At 38.5% G+C, this 19,357-nt stretch overlaps 1 protein-coding gene across 1 annotated transcript in view; it reads right to left on the reverse strand.

Moving 5' to 3' along the window:
- Positions 1-19,152, reverse strand: part of SCAPER (S-phase cyclin A associated protein in the ER) — a 166,924-nt gene extending 147,772 nt beyond the window's left edge. The window contains exons 1-5 of the mRNA XM_039858331.1: positions 19,093-19,152; positions 13,767-13,825; positions 10,702-10,819; positions 8,333-8,403; positions 1,970-2,167 (exon numbers count right to left, since the gene is read on the reverse strand). Coding sequence (XP_039714265.1) covers positions 1,970-2,167; positions 8,333-8,403; positions 10,702-10,819; positions 13,767-13,772 — 393 coding nt within the window. The 5' untranslated portion in view covers positions 13,773-13,825; positions 19,093-19,152. The remainder of the gene's footprint in view (positions 1-1,969; positions 2,168-8,332; positions 8,404-10,701; positions 10,820-13,766; positions 13,826-19,092) is intronic.
- Positions 19,153-19,357: the final 205 nt, after the last annotated feature.

Consider the following 19,357-nt stretch of genomic DNA (forward strand, 5'->3'; position numbering starts at 1 on the left):
TGGCTGAAATAGGAAACATACTTTTTACTCTTTACTATTTTTTATGTGAACTACATACCATAGGTATTATTAACTGCACTTTACATATGAGACAAAGAACTGAACTGTGGTTACATAACTAAGGCTAAAGCACAAAAATCACAAATAGGGATAAATCTTGCCAGTACATCTGCAAATCAAGAACTGAATCCATCAGAAAAATGAGGAGAAAAAACGGTTATGTATCTCACAAAGGTACTAATCAAATGAGATAACGAAGTGCTTGTATAAAAGAACAGGGGAAAAAAACGACCTCTAAGTATATATACACGGCATATGCTTTGACCAAATGCTACACTACCTGTAAGTCCTGGATGAGAAGAGTAGTAAAGCTGAGTATGAAAATAACTTTTAAGCTCCCAGATTTTACTTTTCAGCATGAATCTCTGAGCATCCTGGCACAGTATAAAGAACAGAGAACACACCTCTACTCTGCTCACTTTGTCAACGTCTTCTCCATTTCATAACCTACAACCTGAACAACAAGTTTCTACTTCTGTTCAATTTTCACAACACTTCAGCAGACAAGTGACAGAGCCAGAAATAAAAGCCACACTGCCTTGTGGTCAAGTCGAGTTTCCTCGAATATACTACCACGAAGAAGGGGCATGTGTTTCTTCTGCTCATCATGGAGACAAGATTACAAATCGTCAAATTCATTTCTATGAAGTAGTACACATTTTAAAACCAAATCTGATTTCTTCGATCAATCTTCTGTTATTTTTCATCAAAAAAATCAAAGAATCTGCTGATCTGACTGATCTCTAGAGCTGACCCAGAGGTTATCTAGGCCCACATGCTCATTTTATAAGAAACTAAAACTCCAAATTAAGTCCAATAGTGTCTTCTACCACAACATACTGATTCATTAAACTCTAAGGATATGATTTTGCTTAAAAATAATTCTTTTTTTAAAACACAAGACGTTTTACGTGCTGACAGTAACAATATTACTTGTGACAATCATAAATTTGCATTTCAATTACTATTCATTCTGAAACCAGCTGCCTGCCATCTCAACATGTAACTTTCCTTTCATCCTACATATATTTCAAAGGTTAAATAAGGAATTCCAGGGTTTTCAACACAGTTCACTGTAGAAATGGAGAAGCTACTTTTGTAATATTTCTAAAGATGTATCGCTCTGGTTTTTCTCAGAATAACTTTATTTAGTATAAAGTAATATAGAATATAATTTTTATTTACTAAAAGGCCGGGCGTTTAGTGAATTTTTAAAGACAGCTTATGCTGTGTATCTGTTTAATATCCTATTACAAACACATGGTTATCTAAAAATAGAAACACACCTTCCCATGACATTCCATTCCCACCCTGGATTGTTTATGGTTAGCCATCAATCTCACTTTTCCCTGACCAGAGTGAATTAGGAGAGTGATAAGTATCTCAACGAAAAGGGAGCGATGTCCAATTCGAGACATTAAACATGAAACCAAAGAATGTGAAATCTCACCAGTGCCACCTACAGGACCAATGGAGAATGTATATGAGAGATTTTTAAACTAATTGTGTGTGTGTGTGTGTGTGTGTGTCTGTGTGTGTGTCCACTCCTTTGATTTCTTATATATCAAAACAGGACTACATATTAAGAGAGCTTTCTACCAAACCTTACAACGAATATAAAAGTACATAATTAGGTAATGCGAACTCTTGAAAAATCAAAAGCAAGGAAAACCTGAAACACAGAAGCTGAGAGAACAGTGGTCTCAAGGGGTAGGGGAAAATAGGGAATGTTGATCAAAGAGTACAAACTTTCAGGTGTAAGGTGAGTAAGTTCTAGAGATCTAACATATAGCATGATGACTATAATTATTAATACATTACTATATACTGAGGTAAGTGATCAAGTAAGGTGTAGCAAAAATTGGAGACTGACTTCAAATGGATTACAAAGCCTCAAAGTAAACCTTACCTTACACTCCACCACACTCTGATCTGATTCACAAGTTACATAGATTTCATCTACTGCCCGGCGAAGATTGTCAAAAAGAAATGCCCAGTATCTAGCTCTAAGATCAATTTTCCGAGGATGCCTTGTTTTAGTCGGACTTTTATCAAAGTGTTTCTCTCCAGTTGTAGATGATGTTATTTTACAGTCTACTGAAGTATTCTGGTGAAGCAAAACAAAACATGAAAAAGATATTTAGTTAAATCCTCCAAGAATTGGATTCTTATGTAAAGCACATTTTTTCAACATAAATACTTTAAAACATGACATTCTTATTTTCAGCTTATATCATATCACACTGAATTCATCTAAACAGAGCTTGTCATCATAAACAGAAACAGCAGGTTTGCAAGCTTAATTTTTATTTCCGATCTGTCTTAATGTAGATTACAGTGACTTCGACTGTGAATGGGCCCTTAGTCAGAAAGGAGCACTAAGTGGCTTCTGACTCACTGAGGTACGTGTGCGGCACACTGACACACGTTTATGAATAATGAGCAGCAGTGTCAACACGCTGCAATTGCTTGCTTATATCTTCATTTAGAAAATAACAAAGACTATAGTATATTCAGTTGCTGTATTTTATCTTAAATCACTTCTCTACTTAGAGTAAAAATTAACATACAAATGTGAAAGAACTGACTAGAAAAGAACACTGATGAAAAATAAAACAAGTACCAGCTGCAGAGCAGACTCACCAAACCAAGTAACTTTAGTGTTTATATAACCCATTCTTTCCTCAGATTCACAGGCCAATTTTTGACAATAAAGATTATTTTCTATAGTTTTATAGACTTAACACAAAATCCTTCTACCAAAAACATAAGCATATAGTTTACGTAAAGACCTAAATTCAAAATGAAAACCTGAAGCTTCTTCCTAGAGTTACTTATCTCTCTTATGGCTACTTAAACTGATAAATAAATAAATTAATTAATTAATTAATTAGATAAATAAATACTAACTTTCTACCACATTTAGAACAACAAACAATCCCAGATTTCTTTGGGTTGTTTCATATGTGTATCTATCATTCCTGTTTCCTTGTTAGTCTTTTTCTTTTTCATAGAGGGTTATAGCCCCCTATTTTGTTTTAGGTTTTCGCCTTCAATATAATAGTAATTTCTATACTTCGTGAATCTCTTCTAGCCAATATTGTTTATAGAGAGCATCACAACCAAAAAGCAGGCAAACATGACATGCGCACACAAACGCGCACACAAACGCGCACACACACAAACACACACACCTTAAAAGGTTGAAATCAAGCTGCACGTCCTCCTTCTCCAGTCACATCCAGACTATAGTTGCCAGATGTAGCTAATAAATATTAGCAAATATTTTATCTGACAGTCATAGTCCAGGAACAAATTCTCTTCATTCAAAGCAATCATCAATAATCCACAAAACCATTGCCTCAACTGCTCTCCAAGTTCTTTCCAGCCCTCGCAGTAAATGGTTTAAGTATTACGGCGAATATCCCCTTCTTGGATTCAACCAAACTCAAAATCACATTCAACTAGCATCTGTCCCGAAGCCCAGCTTAATTCTGCTCATTACTTCCCTGGTAACTATGACAGTAATAACAAATAATTTATACAAGATTATAGATCATAAATCGCCTTAACATAATCTTCCAACCCTCTTCACACCATTTTTAAAGTATGTATTATTAGCTCCATTTTACAGCTCAGCAAACTGAAGTTCAGAGGTTAGCAGATTTGTCCAAGATCATGTGGCCACAGGAGACCCTCTGCACAGATGCCAAGAAGCATGAGTGTTGTATGGTATAGTAACTGTTTACTTTTGTAAGATACTGCCCGTCTTACAAAGCGGCTGCACCACGTGGCATTCCTATCACTGATGAATGAGGGTTCCCGAGACTCTACATCTTCACCAGCATTTGATGCCATCAGTGTTCCTGATTTTGGCCATTCCAATAGGTGTGTAGTGGTATCTCATTGTTGTCTTAATTTGCATTTCCCTGATGATATATGATGTGGACTATCTTTTCACCTGCTTATTTGCCATTAGTCTATCCTCTTCGATGAGGTGTCTGTTAAGGACTGGCCTGCTTTTCAATCAGGTTGTTTCTTTCCTGTTGAGTTTTAAAGAGTTCTTCGTACATTTTGGATAGCAGTCCTTTATCAGATGTGTCTTTTACAAATATTTTCTCCAAGTCTGTGGCTTATCTTCCTATTCTCTTGACATTCTCTCTTCTAGAACTGAAGTTTTTAATTTTAATGAAATCCAGTTTACCCATGATTTTTTTCACGGATCATACCTTTGGTGTTGTATCTAAAAAGTCATCGCCAGGAGTGACATCAGCATCATAGTGAGTGAGACACTCCCTTTGTCTCTCTCTTTCAATCTATAACTAGTGGGAACTTCCTAAATCAACAAAGATTCCTCCGGTCCACACACCAGGACGCCGAGCGATCCACACATGTGCCCATCTGAAGGTGAGTGGATCGGGAGACACGGGGAGGCGAAACTGGCAGAATAGCAGGAATGGTGCCTGTGACCCTGGGACCTCCGCTGCAGTGGCCGAGTCCACAGTCCCAGCAAGTTCTGTAGCAGCAGCAAAGATGGGATCTGCCACTCTGGCCCCCTGTACCATGGCCTCAACAAAGGAAAAGAAGGGCGGCAGTGGCATCGGCACCGTGACTCTGGCTCCCACCCCCAGCTCCCACATTGGTATCCACAACCCCAAATCCCAGTCTGAAAATGCCGGAAGCAGTCGAGGCACCAGCTACTCCGGCTCTCCCACCCACCCGCTGATGGCAGTGCGCAAGACCCAGAAGTCCCCAGATGCGGCAGCGGCACACACCATCCCGGTGGGAACACAGCAACCACAGGGACACCGGCAACAGCAAGGCACCAGCAACACCCCCAAGGCACGAGCAGCCACAAGGAGGGAACCTGTGATAACTCTGGCAGAGACTGTGGAGGTGAAGGGTAGAAAGTGTGGGCTATCATCAATCAGATATATAACCAGTCAGCTCAAGTAAGAAAAACCAAAAACCTGACCTATAGTGCCACCTACTGGAAATCAAAAGAAAGGCCTCTAACTATCAACCTGCTGAACCATTACAACTAAAGTAAATAAAGCTTTATCCAATAAGAAAGGTGTTCGTTCACTGCTTCACACGCCCTGGCTGGAGAAAGCTCATCGAGCACCATAAATAATCACAGTAACGCAGTATCACAAAAAGCAAATAGCGAGACTCCAGAAACCAAAGTCAGAGTCACAACTGTGATCAGATTGTGATCAAATGATAGAAAATTCAAAATCACTATCATAAAGAAACTCAACAAAATATAAGAAAACTCATAAAGGCAGTGCAATGAGCTCAGGAATAAAATAAATGAGATTCTCCAATGAAATTGAAGAACTGAATAAATGAGATGAAGAAAGCATTAGAAAGCATGGGAAATAGAACAGATCAAATGGAAGAAAAGACAGAAATCAAGGAATGATTAACATAAAAGAGGAGAACTAAGATTTTTTCTTTTAAACGAAAGAACTCTACAAGAACTATCTGCTTCCATTAGAAAAGGCAATACCAGGACAATGGGGATCCCAGAATGAGAAGAAGAGAACAGAGAGCCCATTTAAAGAATTAATAGGTGAAATAGAATATAAAGATGTCAAATGATAACACGTGCACCTGAAAATTATATGATTGTATTAACCACTGTTACCCCAACAAACTTAAGTTTAAAAAATAAATAAATAAAATAAAAAATAGGTGAGAACTTCCCAAACCTGGAGAAGGAGCTGGACGCACAAGTATAAAAGGCTAAAAGAAGAACGAGTTATCTCAATGCAAAAAGACCTTCTCCCAGACACGTTATACTAATACTGTCTAAAGGCAACCAGGGAAAAGACACAGTAACCTACAAAAGAACTCCCATCAGGCTAACATCAGATTTCCCAGCACAAACTCTACGGGCCAGGCGACAGTGGAATGACATATTCAGAAGACCAAAAGATGAAAACTGCCAAGAATAATTTCTGCAGCAAAGCTGTCTTTTAGGTATAAAGAAGAAATAAAGGCTTTCCCAGACAAACCAAAGCTGAGGGAATTCACAAGACCTGGCTTACAAGAAATGTTGAAAGTAGCTCTGCATTCAGAAAAGGCAAGGCGAAAGTACATAAAAGTCTGACAAGGTGATAAATAGGGAGAATCTGAAAATTGCAACTCTATTACAGAATAGAGTGTTAAACAACTGTAGCATAAGGTTAAAGGAAAAAAGCATTTAAAATAGCTAGCGCTACTTCGATTTGGTAATGAACACAGACATAAAAAGAGATAATTTGTGATTAAAACATAAATGAGAAAAAAATAAACTTGTAAAGGCAAATAACGATAAGATGCTATCAGAAGAAAAGGACTGCTTTAAAAGACATCTTATATAAACCTCATGGTTACGACAAAACAGAAATCTAGCCTAGAGACACAAAACAGAGAAAATAAAAGAAAGCATCACAGGAAACTACCAAAAAGGCCCATCAGAAACACAAGAAAAAATAACGATGGACAAACAGAACAATCAAAACAAAGAATGGCAGCAGTATGCCCTCATATCGCAATTACCTTAAATGTAAAAGGACTGAACTCACAACTCAAAAGGCACAGCAGCAGGATGGATTAAAAAAGAGATTCAACTATATACTGCCATCAGGGGTCTCACTCGGCTTCAAAGACAAATATAGACTCTAAGTGAAGAGCTGTAGATGATGATACTCCAAGCAAATGGTATCCGTAGAAAGTATGTGTAGCCATATTTTTATCAGACAAAATAGACTTCAAGCCAAAAAAGGTAACAAGAGACAAATATGGACGATATGTAATGCTAAAGAAGACAATTCATCAAGAATATGTAATATTTACTAATATATATATGCATCCAACTTAAAAGCACCGAAATATATAAAATACTTATTAACAGATCTAAAGGGAGAAATTGATAGTACCACAATAGGAGATTCTAGTGCCCCACTTACACCAATGAATAGATCATAAAGACAGGAAGGCAAGAAGCAAACATCGGCCTTAAATGATACATTAGACCAGATGGACTTATCAGATGTATTCAAAACATTCCATCCAAAAGCAAATGAATACACACTCTTCACAAGTGCACGTGGATAGGCCACATGCTGGGACACAAAGCAAGTCTCCATAAATTTAAGACTGCAATGATATCAACCATCTTTACCGACCACGACAGCATAGAACTAGAAATCAACTACAAGAAGAAAGATGGAAAAATCACAAATATGTGGAAATTAAAAAACATGCTACTGAAGAGCCAATGGGTCAACGAAGAAATCAAAGGAGAAATAAAGAAATATATGGAGATAAATGAAAATGAAAATATGAAAACCCATATCTATGGGATGCCGCAAAAGCAGTATTATGAGGAAAGTTTGTAACAACACAGGCCTACCTCAAGAAGAAAGAAAAGTCTCAAAAAATCTAACCTTACACCTAGAGAAACTAGGAAAAAGAACAAAGCCCAAAGTCAAAAGAAGGAATAGTAAAAATCAGAGCAAATAAATGAAATAGACAAAAAAGACGAAAGAAAAGAGATTAAAAGGACAAGAGAAAAAATAGTTCTTTAAAAAGATAAAATTAACAATTCTTTCGCTAGACTCACTAAGGAAAAAAAGGATAGACTCAAATAAACAAAATCAGAAAAGAAAGAGAAGTCAGTCACAAGTGATACCACAGAAATACAAAGGATAATAAGAAAACATTACAAAAGACTATATGTTAGCAAATTGGACAACCAGAAGAAGTAAATTCTTAGAATTATATAACCTTCCTAGACTGAATTCACGATGTAAGAGAAAATCTAGTAAGGAAAATGAAATAATAACCAAAACTCCAGGACCAGATGGCTTCTCTGGTGAATTCCACCAAATATTAAAAGACTTACACCTCGGTTTCCCCATTTGTAAATGAAAATAAGAATAATGCCTACGTCAATGGATTACGGAGCAGCAAATAAATTAGTATTTGTAAAATATTTAGTACAAGCTAGGCACATAGCACTGTATAAATGTTAAAGAATGTTACATTAAAGCTATACATGAAAGTAAAATATACAATATTTAAATCCTGAAAAAGTAGATTTTATAATTGGAATTAAAACTCAGTAAGTAGAGTCTGAGGCCATGCCACCGTGAACATGCCCGATTCTGAAGCTAAGCAGGGTCAGGTCTGGTTAGTACTTGGATGAGAGACCACTTAGGAATACCAGGTGCTGTAGGAGTTAAAAAAAAAAAAGTCAAGTAGAAAATTGTATATATTATACCTGTTTAGTAGTCTTATGAGTGCCTTGAATTGTCCTCTTTGATTTTCCACCAGTTTGACATTTAGATTTTCCTTCAATGCAAGAATAGATAAATATACAGATCAACAAATATGTAATATAAAATCGCACTACACAAATCATTCAGGTATATTAATACATAATCTCCTTCCGGAGACCACAGAACAGTACAATCTATACATGGTCAATATGAACTATGGATATAATAAAAAATCAGATTTCCAAGCAACTGCTTTCACTGAACAGCTTTCTCAGAACAGGATTAATCAACTTCTTAGAGCAGTCAGATATTCTATTTGAAAACAAGGTCAAGTTAGTGATACTTCTCAACATACGTATACAGGTCCGTAAAATACTTATTTAAATTTCAATTTTATTTCAACAATAAAATTAAGAATATATTTTCACCATATAAAACTCAGTATTTTCTGTTTTGATTAATTAATCTGATTTATGCAATACACAGTTTCATTTGAAAAGGGAGGTTTTCAGTTCTTCGTACTTTTGCAGTTAGATATACATTTCTCACTTGCTCTGTTTTATAAAAAGACACTAACTCCTGTTTTATAATCACTATTCTTGAGAGCAATTCAAAACAGGAGTAGAATTCTATTACCTACAACAAAGTAACTTCCCTTTTCGGCAAACTAATTTGGGGCCGGGAGCCCTGAAGCAGTACAAATACAGTGACACCTACCCACAGTTTACCTGCACACAAGTGGGCCTGCCCACTGTTTGATCAGCATGAAGAGCTCTATACTCACCTACACAATCCTTTATTCACCCTCTCACTAAAGAAAACAATGTACCAGCAGGCTTTTGAGAATTTTTAGAATGTCCAATAGAATAACCAGCTTAGAACAAGTAGCAGAGGAAACAAATAAAACAAAGAACAGATGAGAACTTTTAAAAATTGAATTATTATCCTCAGAAATATCTGAGTATATATTGTAGCCAAAAAACAAGTAGCTGTTTTTCAATAAAAGCAAAAGATTTTTCTATAATTAGCAGATTCAGCAATATAAAATAATCTTTATCAAAAATTATGGAGTTAACATTCTTCCTTTATCATTAGCATATTCAGAAAGTTCTAATTCTCTGTGTTTATAGTTCCATTATTGTGCAATAAATATAAATGAAGCCTTAAAATTGTACTGGCCAATGTTTTACATATTTATATGCGAAATTAAGTTATAGACATGATTCACTACTGCTATTTTTCTGCTTTTTATGTGGTTTTAATAGAAGCGACTTAAATAAAAACACCTTCAGATTATTTTGTGCTCTGAGTAACTCATGGAAAATGGAAAATAAATTTTCACAAAACATTCTTAATACATAATAACCGTAAACATTTTTAGGGTTTATGTTGTTACTTTTGTAGTAAATAATGTTAATATTTTTTTATCAAAGAAATAAATAGTAAGCTCCTTATGAAAATTTTAGCTAGTTAGAAGCTAAATTTAAAAAGATAATTTAATTTCCCCTCTACTGCAAAGTTTTTCTGATTCAAAATAATGCTCTCTAAAAATAGCTAGAAAGACTGACAAAGAAAAGCTACCCAGGGAGAAGTAGTCCCAACAGACATTTTTAAATACTATAATGCCTCCATAATTAAAACTAGTGTGGCACTCACACATGAATTAAATAGAAAGACTAGTGAAAAAGAATGTAAATACATACGGAAATTCAAAGATGGCATCTCAAATAACTGGGGCAACTTGTTACCCATATGGAAAAAGATTAGATCAGATCCACACCTCACACTATATGTTAAGAATAAACTATAAATGAATCAGGTATAAATGTAAAAAGAGAAAGTAAATGATATAAAATTTAAAAAAAAATTACAATGTTTTTAAAAATGTAAACATAAAGTAAATAAGAATAAAACACAGGTAAAAACTCTTGTACAGCTTGAAACATCCTGACATGTGGGGATGGTCTCAAAGACCAAAGAACATGTCAAAAGGAAACAGGAGGCAGCTTAACAGGTCTCCCACTAGACAAACCTAGACCAATCTAAGCATCAATACAGAGTGATGGCTTGTAACTCATTAAATAAAAAACCAGGAGTCCATACAAATTTAAATACTTACTCTAAATTATATATAGAAAGGAGAAAAGGGAAAGCCCCTTCTTACATTAGAATGTCAACTGAGAAATAAAGAAACAATGTGGTTAGCAAACCACCATCTTGAAACCACCAGAGCACGAAATAACTTATTCTGCTAAGAATTATTAATTTGCCCAAGAGTCCTAGTTACAAACAGTTTTCAGACTATCTACCCTTTAGATCTAAATATAACCTTCCAATTTCCAACAAAATGAAACTTATTTTTAATACGTACCATCATCCTCTTTGTTTTCAAGTGGAACACTCCAAGCTATTAGATTTCTTGCTGTACGACCCTCCTCTGCGACTATTCTCCTTACTTTGTCATGACTATTAGAGCGCTGGAATGAAGCCTGTGTACGGAAAACAGAGTATTTACTAGATTATGAGATTAGTCAACATGTAAAATATATTTGGTAAACAAATTCGTTATTTCTCATATTTCTCAGAAAGAAAACATTTAAGACTAATTTGGGATTGGAAAGGTGGTTAAACAGAGAAAAGGAAGTCACAGATCTTTTTTAGTTCTAAAAAGACTGAATTTTACAATTTAAAAATCAACAATTTAAAGAATATCTATAATCTAAGGTTAGAAAAAGTTTCCTGATGCGTACAAACACTGCTGGTACCCACTGCAGCTCCACCTCTTACATATCATCAGGTCAAGGTATGGAAGAGATCGGTTTTAACAAACACGCTACACATTCCCCCTGAAAACTCTCTGCGGCATAAAATGCTTTCAAGAACCCTATTTTTCCCCTAGAGATAATGTTAAAGTAAATTTTTCCCCTAGAGATAATGTTAAAGTAAATTTCCACTCAGCTGTAAATTTCCACTGCATAATTTTATCTCCAAGTAATTGGGATCTAAACAATAATTCCTCTGACATGTTTAAACAGCAAATTTTAAAACTCAAACTACTGCACACAACGAGTGTACGTACATGAATAGGTGTGTGTGCATATATACACGAGCACGTGTATAATTTCTTGCTTACTCTAGCCCCAACCAGTGGAAAGCAACACTAGCCTACAGGTGCAAGCCCACCAAGACCCTGGGCAGTGGCAGCCAGGTCCAGTAATGTAAAGGAAAATAACTCTCCACTAATGAAAGCTATATGAAAACAGCCTGTTTTTATAAGCCAAATATCTACGAAAAGAAAGGGGCTCTAAAGCACCCCTATCAGCAGGAGGACGTCAGCTCTTCACCTAACCCTTCGTTCTTTGTGGGCAATCTGCCTCTTTCTGAAAAAAGTTCACTACTGGGCCTAGACCCAAATCTCAGTTCAATTAATGGGTGCCTTCATCCTCTCCGAGTTCTTGCCAGCCTGGTCTGTGTAGCATTCCTCGGAGTTTTAGACAACAATACGTTTACTGGGCAATTACTATGTGCAAAGCACTGTGGCAGACACTGAGGAGAATACAAAGAAACATGAGGCCTAAAGGAGTTAACAAGCCAAATGAGCGAACCAAACATGTAGAAGAGCAAAAACTAATATATGCATTAATCGGTATAACGGCTAGTCTCCAAAGATACCCCTTCCACTCAAAAAACCACGCCTGCTAGTATTCATACCCTTGTGTCACCCTTGAATCTGGCGCTGTGACTTGCTTTTTGACCAATGAAAGTGAAAGTAACACTGCATAACTTCTGAGATTATGTCTTAGACCAGTTCAAAAGAAGCTTTGGAGTCTCCACCCGGGTCTCTTCCAATGCTCCCTCTTGGGATATTCACTCCTGCAATGCCGTCATCAGGCCAAGAGAAGCCCAAGCCACCAGTAGAGAGACCGGGTAAGGCAGCATTCTGGTTGACAGCCCCAGGTGAACGTCCAGCTGCCAGACACCATCTACTAAGCCACCATGGATGTTCCAGCCGAGTCGAGCCCCAGATGACTGCTGCCATCCCAGCACCCCAGGCACGGCATGAAAACCACCAATCAACCCACAGAATCATGAGAAATGACAGGAACTATATTTATGCACTCACCCACAATACACACATCTACATTTTTGTATCTATCTGCACAGGGATATTAAAAACCATGAGTTAATACTAAAACCTCTGATATCAATCCCACACCATTTTAGCCTTCCCCTTTTCTTAATTATAATTTTTTTGTCCAACAGTAAGAAACTTAGCTCTCATTAGGGAAACTATATTTACTTATCTGTTGGATTCTAATATACAAAGTAGTTTCGGAATTCTGTTGTGGATGATCATATGCATTCCTCAGTTACTTTCAGGTTTCCGGCCACTTTCTTTAGAGTCACAATTGGCAGATAAGCAGTGCTTTACTATACCTTGCCCAGGAGAGCTGTTTAAAAATAACAGAAATCAACAAGAAAAACTATGCAGCTATACCAAGGAATGGAGATTGCTAATGTTCTAGAGTACATTGCTAAGTAGAAGAAAAACAAGGTATGAAACTATAATATCTGTGGGTTCAAGAAAGAATGATGAAAATATACATAATATACATATGCATATGTGCATATGTATCTTCTCTTTGAAAATATGAGCAATAAAGGATAAAGCAAAAACTAGTAAAAATGATTACCCACATACCAATTAGGATGGCTACGATCAAAAAAAAAAAAAAAAGTGTTGGCAAGGAAAAGGAAGGAGGCAAATCACAGACCCTGTGCTAGGAAACCTGAGAGGAAAACATGTAATTTTGTTTTAGAATGGACAGCCCGAATCTCTCGAAGGAGGTATCTAGGCAGACTGGGTTCCCCTATAAACTGCATTCCCTCCTCTTCCTGAGTAACTCATGGAAAATGGATAGCTTAAGAAGATACTTAGAACGGCCTGAAAAACTTGAGTTAGAAAAGTGTGAAGGAGGGGGACCTCTCTGTCCAGGCTCTCTGGGGAGTTTCACCACATCGGCCCCTATCCCAGATCCAGAGACTGTGCTGGCCCAACCTCCACACTGCTTGCTCCAGGGAGAGTATGGCTCTGTTAAGAGCTGGCTAGGCCCTGGGTAGGAAAACAAGTCAAGCTGTTAGCATGGATTGATTTTTAATTTTTAAGATTAAAACATAAAAGAAGCTGGCTTCTGTTTGTATTCCTACCCTAGATCCCACAAATGGTAGGAGCCGGTCTGGGGCTCGCAGGTTGAATACACATTTACAGTCGTTCACTGTGTTTCTGTGCTTTGTAACAAATGTGCTCCACGGAATATCTCTTAACAAATACTACATCAAAAAAGATTATAAATCGAACATAGATGGAAGAAAGGAAGTAAAGAGGGAGGCCAAAAAAAAACTAAGGTTAGTGTTTAAGGTACTTCGATCACTTACCATCATTCTTTAATTATCTTCTATGCTCATTTACCACATAAACCCATGGGGTGTGACTCCTATAATAAAATATACATGTACTATTAGTCATAACATTGTCAGGAAATCATATCTATTCATAAAAGATACAAATCCCATTCTCACAAGTTTCTCATCAAATTAAGTAAAAAATAAAATTGTTCCTCTATGTGGCCTGTTAATGTTTTAAATACTCCAACTCTCCAAATAAAATTAAATGGAAGAGAAACAGTGTTAATTACATGAACAGTCCATGTTACCCCCACCCAGAGGCTTAAAACTCTTTTTACTACCATCTATAAACAGACACACACAGACACACACACTTTATGTCCTGACTCAGTTCACACACATTTAACTGAAATGAAAGTTTTACATGAGAGGACTCTGATATTTCCTTCTCTATTCTATTTTTTAAATATTTTTTAATGCTGCTTTCGCTGAATCGATTCAGTAACAAATCCCAACCCATTATATAAAATCCTGTGTAACTTCTCCTTAGGACCTTTCAAAAACTGAGATTTTTGTCAGAATATCTTAATTACCAATGACATAAGGCTCTACACAGAAGAGACTCTACTTTTCAGGTAAATTACTTAACGTGGTCAAATCTTTACTCAAAGAAATTCAAAACTAGATAGAACACATGGTTCATGGAAATTGCTAGAAAGAATGGCCTAACCCTGTGAGAAGAGCTAATGAACAAAGAAAAGCAGGCAGCAATCGGAACCAAACCTGCTTGGATGAGAGCTGAGGTCATGTATCTTTGGTCAAGTGAATGTGCTCCCTTTAAATGCAGCACCTCAAACGAAAACATAAGTCCAAAAAAGACTCATACAAATACTCACGGCAGTAGTATTCATAATAGCCAAAAAGTGGAAACCACTCAAATGTCCATCAAGTGATATATTAAAACAGTGGGATATTCAGAAAATGAAATATTATCCAGCCTTAAAAATGAAGAAAGTGCTTGTAGACGCTACAACATGGATAAATCTTCTGCTAAGTGAAAGAAGCCAGTTACAAAAGGCCACATGTAGCATAATTACATTTATACATAGTGTCCAGAATGGGCAATCCAGAGAGTCAGAAAATAGCTCATTGGTTGTCTAGGACTAGGGAGTCGGAAGAAAACAGGAGTGACAGCTAATAGTACAGGTTTCTTTGGGGGGATGATGAAAATGTTCTAAAACATTATGGTGATGATTGTACAACTCTGAATACACTAAAAACCTAATTTGTAAATGGATGAACTGTATGATATGCGAATTGCATCTCAGTAAAGCCGTTATGTTGTTTAAATGCGGTCCCTCTGTTCGCAGCTCTCCAATGCCTCTCCATCTCCCTCAGAGTAAAGGCCAAAGTCCCTGCAGTAACCTAACCACACCTTAAACTTTCCAGCTCCCCATACCCCTCTGACCGCACATCCTATTCCTGTCCACCTTCATGTTCATCCCTTCCAGCCACACTGGCCTCTTTATGTCCCCAATATACCAGACACACTCCTACCTCAAGGCTGTATACCTGCTGAACCCCATCTGAGATACTCCATCTTTGCTCACACGGTGTGGTCAGTAAGGCCTTCCCTAGCACTCTTAGTAACTGCAACCCATTTCTCCTGACTCCCAGCACCGGCACTCCCTACCCCACTTCTCTTCCAGGGCACTTATCACCTTATCTTACGTAGTCAACGTATTGTCCCATCTCTCACAACGAGAATGTAAGCTCCATGATGTTTGTTGGTTTTATTACCGCTATAGTTCAGAGCATAGAACGGTACTCGGCAATGGGTAGGCATGAAGTAAATACGAATGAATGAAGCCCATGCTAAAGAATCTTTGCTTGCCATGTTCCTTCTACCTCACCCTGCACATATTCAAAGCCTACGAATTCAAGGCCAGTCCAAAAGTCATCTTCGCAAAGCCTACTCTGACATCCCCAATGGACAGAGATCTTCATCTGAATTCCCAGACCGCTTCATCTATATTATTTACCTCAAAAAAGTGAGGGAAAGCATGATATAGTAGAAAGACTATGTGGAGGCATCGGAGTCAACCAAATCACCACACGACCTTGAGAAGTCATTTATCCTCTCTGAGAACTAGTATTCTCATCTATAGAAATGAAAGCTAGGGATTTAGCCAACAAATAAAAACATATTTTCCACACGGAGACCTATATACAAATGTTCAAAGCAGCTTTATAATATCCCAAAACTTAAATCAACCAAAGAGATACGTGAATTGTGGTATATCCAAGTAATAGAATAGAAAGCAACAGAAAGGAATGAACTGATACACACAACAAAATGGATCAATATCACACATTATACTCAGAAAGAGAAACTAAACACAAAACAATACACACTGAATGATTCCATTTATATGATGTTTAGGACATGCAAAACTAATCTTAGGTGAGAAATATCAAAAGAGGGTTGCCGTGGTTGGAAGGGAAGGACTCAGAAGGGTTCAAGGGAACTTTCTGTGAAATGGAAATTTTCTACATCAGGACTGTGGTAGTAGTTCATGGCTATGTACAAATATGTCAATACTTATTGAACTGTCCACTTAAAAAGTGGGTGCGTTTTTTTGTATGAAAATTACACCTCAATAAAACCGATTTAAAGAAAAGGGCACATAGCCTTGGTAAAAAATGAAGGCTACTCCTAACTTATAAGGTTGTCAGAAGGCTTAGATGAGAAACATATATGCTGGAATCAACATGGCACAGCGGGAAAGCGTACACCGATGCAGGATTGAATCTCAATTTAGCCAATTATTATAGTCATCAGTTACTCAACCTTGAACAAATAACTTAATCCCTCAGAAATTCAGTTTTCTCTTTTGTTAAGAGAATAACATCTACAGTACAGAGTGAAATGAAAGCATACTAGAGTTTTGACCAGTTACTACCATATGACACATAATGGACACCGAAATAACTTTTATAAATAGCATATAAAACCCAGAACATAGTAATTTATTATCTATTTTTCCTATGTTCTCAAAGTATATAATGGACTTAGTAGTTTAAGAAGTTACTTAAAAGTAGTGATTATTTTAGCAAAGCTTCGTGAAATCTTTTTTTTAAATTTTATTTATGCCTACAGCACCTGGTCTTCCTAGGCGGTCTCCCATCCAAGAACTAACCAGGCCTGACCCTGGGGCACAAACCCAGGAATTTCTGCGTGTAAAGCAGACGTGCTAAGCGCTGCACTATGGAACCACGTTCAGCTTCATGAAATCTTTAGTGTTTCATGTCACATAGGAAAAAATCTTTTTATAAATCATTTCCTCCTAATCATTTTTTGAGGTTGGTTCCACCAATGGACTGCAGACTTTTTCTGTTTATATTCCATAAGATCTACTGTCAAAATGAAACATGTTTGTGAAAAAGGTTTAGCATCCCAGCATAAAACTGGAAACAGATTTTTAGTAATGACTTACTTTGTTACATAAGCCATTTGCAGTTCTCACTACTACAATTTCAGAAATGCCAATTTCACAGTTCATATCAGATTGTACCACTAGAGAATTGTTTGACTTCCCACTAAATACGAAATACCACCACTTTCTAAGGGTTTAAAGAATGTCCACGTGACTCCCAAAACATTTTTGCTTCTACTTGAAAATTAGATTGGATTGTGGTTGGTTATGAGATTGAAAGAAATAACAGAATCTCAAGCCCCTTCATCTTATCTTTAAAACATTCATGTAAAGTAGTTAAATGAAGGTATTAATAAAGTCAATATCAAATTGACCTTTTAGTGATTCTTAAATGTCTGAGGCACTAGGATAAACATTTTTAAAATCTCTGTTGAAAACACTATATCCTTCGGACCGCAGGCACCAAAGTTATTTATAAATGCATCTGTACAGTAACATTGATTATGCATCCATGCATAATCCAGCAGGTGGACAACCATAGAAAATTAAAAATTATAGTTTAAGAGAGTGAAGAAAGAAGGAAAGGAGTGTGAATTTGTCAAGGACATACTACAGGCCAGGAGCAGTACCGAATGCTTACAGACACCTCGTTTACTTACTATCCACAAATGTATGAGGATCATATTTCCCTATTGTACAGATGAGGAAACTAAACCCCAGAAAAATGAAGTAATCTGCCAAAGGACAAGTAATGGAGCTGGGATTCAAACTCAGACCCGTCTGCTTTCAAAGCCATCATATCACACTTCCTCCCATAAAGACGACACTCCAAATCACATTAAAGATTAGCTCTTTAAGTAAAATATTAATTTTTCACTGGATATTATTCGGATCATTACAATATGTGGCAATCTGCACCCAACACATTTTTAGGAAAAGTCATAGTTAACATAAAAAAATACAAGGGCCAGAGCACCAACATACACCAGAGCGGATTAATGGTCAAACTATCTACCTTAGGTCTGAAAGCTGAATCCCAGATCTACCGTTTACCAGCCTGGTACCTGGTACAAGTAATAACTTCATTAAATCTCAGTTTCTCCATTCATAAAAAGAGCATAACCTCCTCCTCTATCCGCCTACTGCAGATTGTTTATGAGCATGGCATAGCAAAAGTCGGTGAAATCAAAATGTAAATCATATATACATGGAATTCCTATTCAGTAAGATGGCTACACTGAACAGCTATTTTCACGGAGAGTAACTTGGCGCACACAGAATGAGGAATACGGACGACCTCTGCAGCAAGCCGCACCGTCTAGGCGGAGCCACGTGACAGCAGCAGGCGCCGCTCGAGGGCGTTTGCCGCCTGTTTTCTAACCATCCTGTCACTCCCGGCGCGGAACGGCGTGAATGAAGCGCAAGGTGCGAGGCCTCGGTTCACCGTGTACGGAAGACGCCATCCCGGCCCCGCCTCCCGGGCAGGTGTCGGGCAAGCGCGGCAAACCCCTCTGAGAACGAGCGGATGAAGCCAGCACCTGTCAGGTAAGGGCCAGCAGGGCGGCTCCTCCGCAAACTCCTTGCAATTTGGACATTCCAAAAACGTCGGGCGACTCGCGCCGCCCGGGCCGCCTCCGGGAGGGGTGCGGTGACCCCCGCCCCCACACCCTGACAGCACTTGCCCACCTCGCCCCCGTCCTCCTCAGGGGACCGCCGGGCCCGCGCGGGCGGCCGCGGCTCCCCTCCCCCAGCAGCGACTCCCGCCCCTCTCCGCCCACACTCCCAAGCGAAGAAAGGGGGTGAAGGAGCGTACCCCGCCGCCATTTTGTCCCCGGAGCCCCCACAAGGCATTCCGCCGGCCGACGTCCCCGCCCCGGCCGGCCCGTTCTGCGCGACGCGCGCCCCTCGCGGACACTCACCCCGGCGGCCCTGCGCAGCTCGGGCAGTCCCCAGCGTCTCGTCGGGAAAGGGGCGGGGCGACCGCCGCTGTGCCACGTGATCCCGCCGCGCGCTCCCGCCGCCCGCGCGCAGGCGCAGCCCGGTTCGCGACGCGCGCGGACGCCACCGAGGCCGGAGGCTGGAGACCGGTGCGGCTGCTGCTTTTGCTTCGCTGCGCTCGCACCTTCTACGATCTCGGGCCCCACAGCCCGCGCTCGCCTGTTCAAATCCTTCCCGCTGCCTTTC

Source organism: Pteropus medius, unplaced genomic scaffold (assembly GCF_902729225.1).
Source record: "Pteropus medius unplaced genomic scaffold, Ma_sr-lr_union100, whole genome shotgun sequence".
Taxonomy (NCBI): Eukaryota; Metazoa; Chordata; class Mammalia; order Chiroptera; family Pteropodidae; genus Pteropus; species Pteropus medius.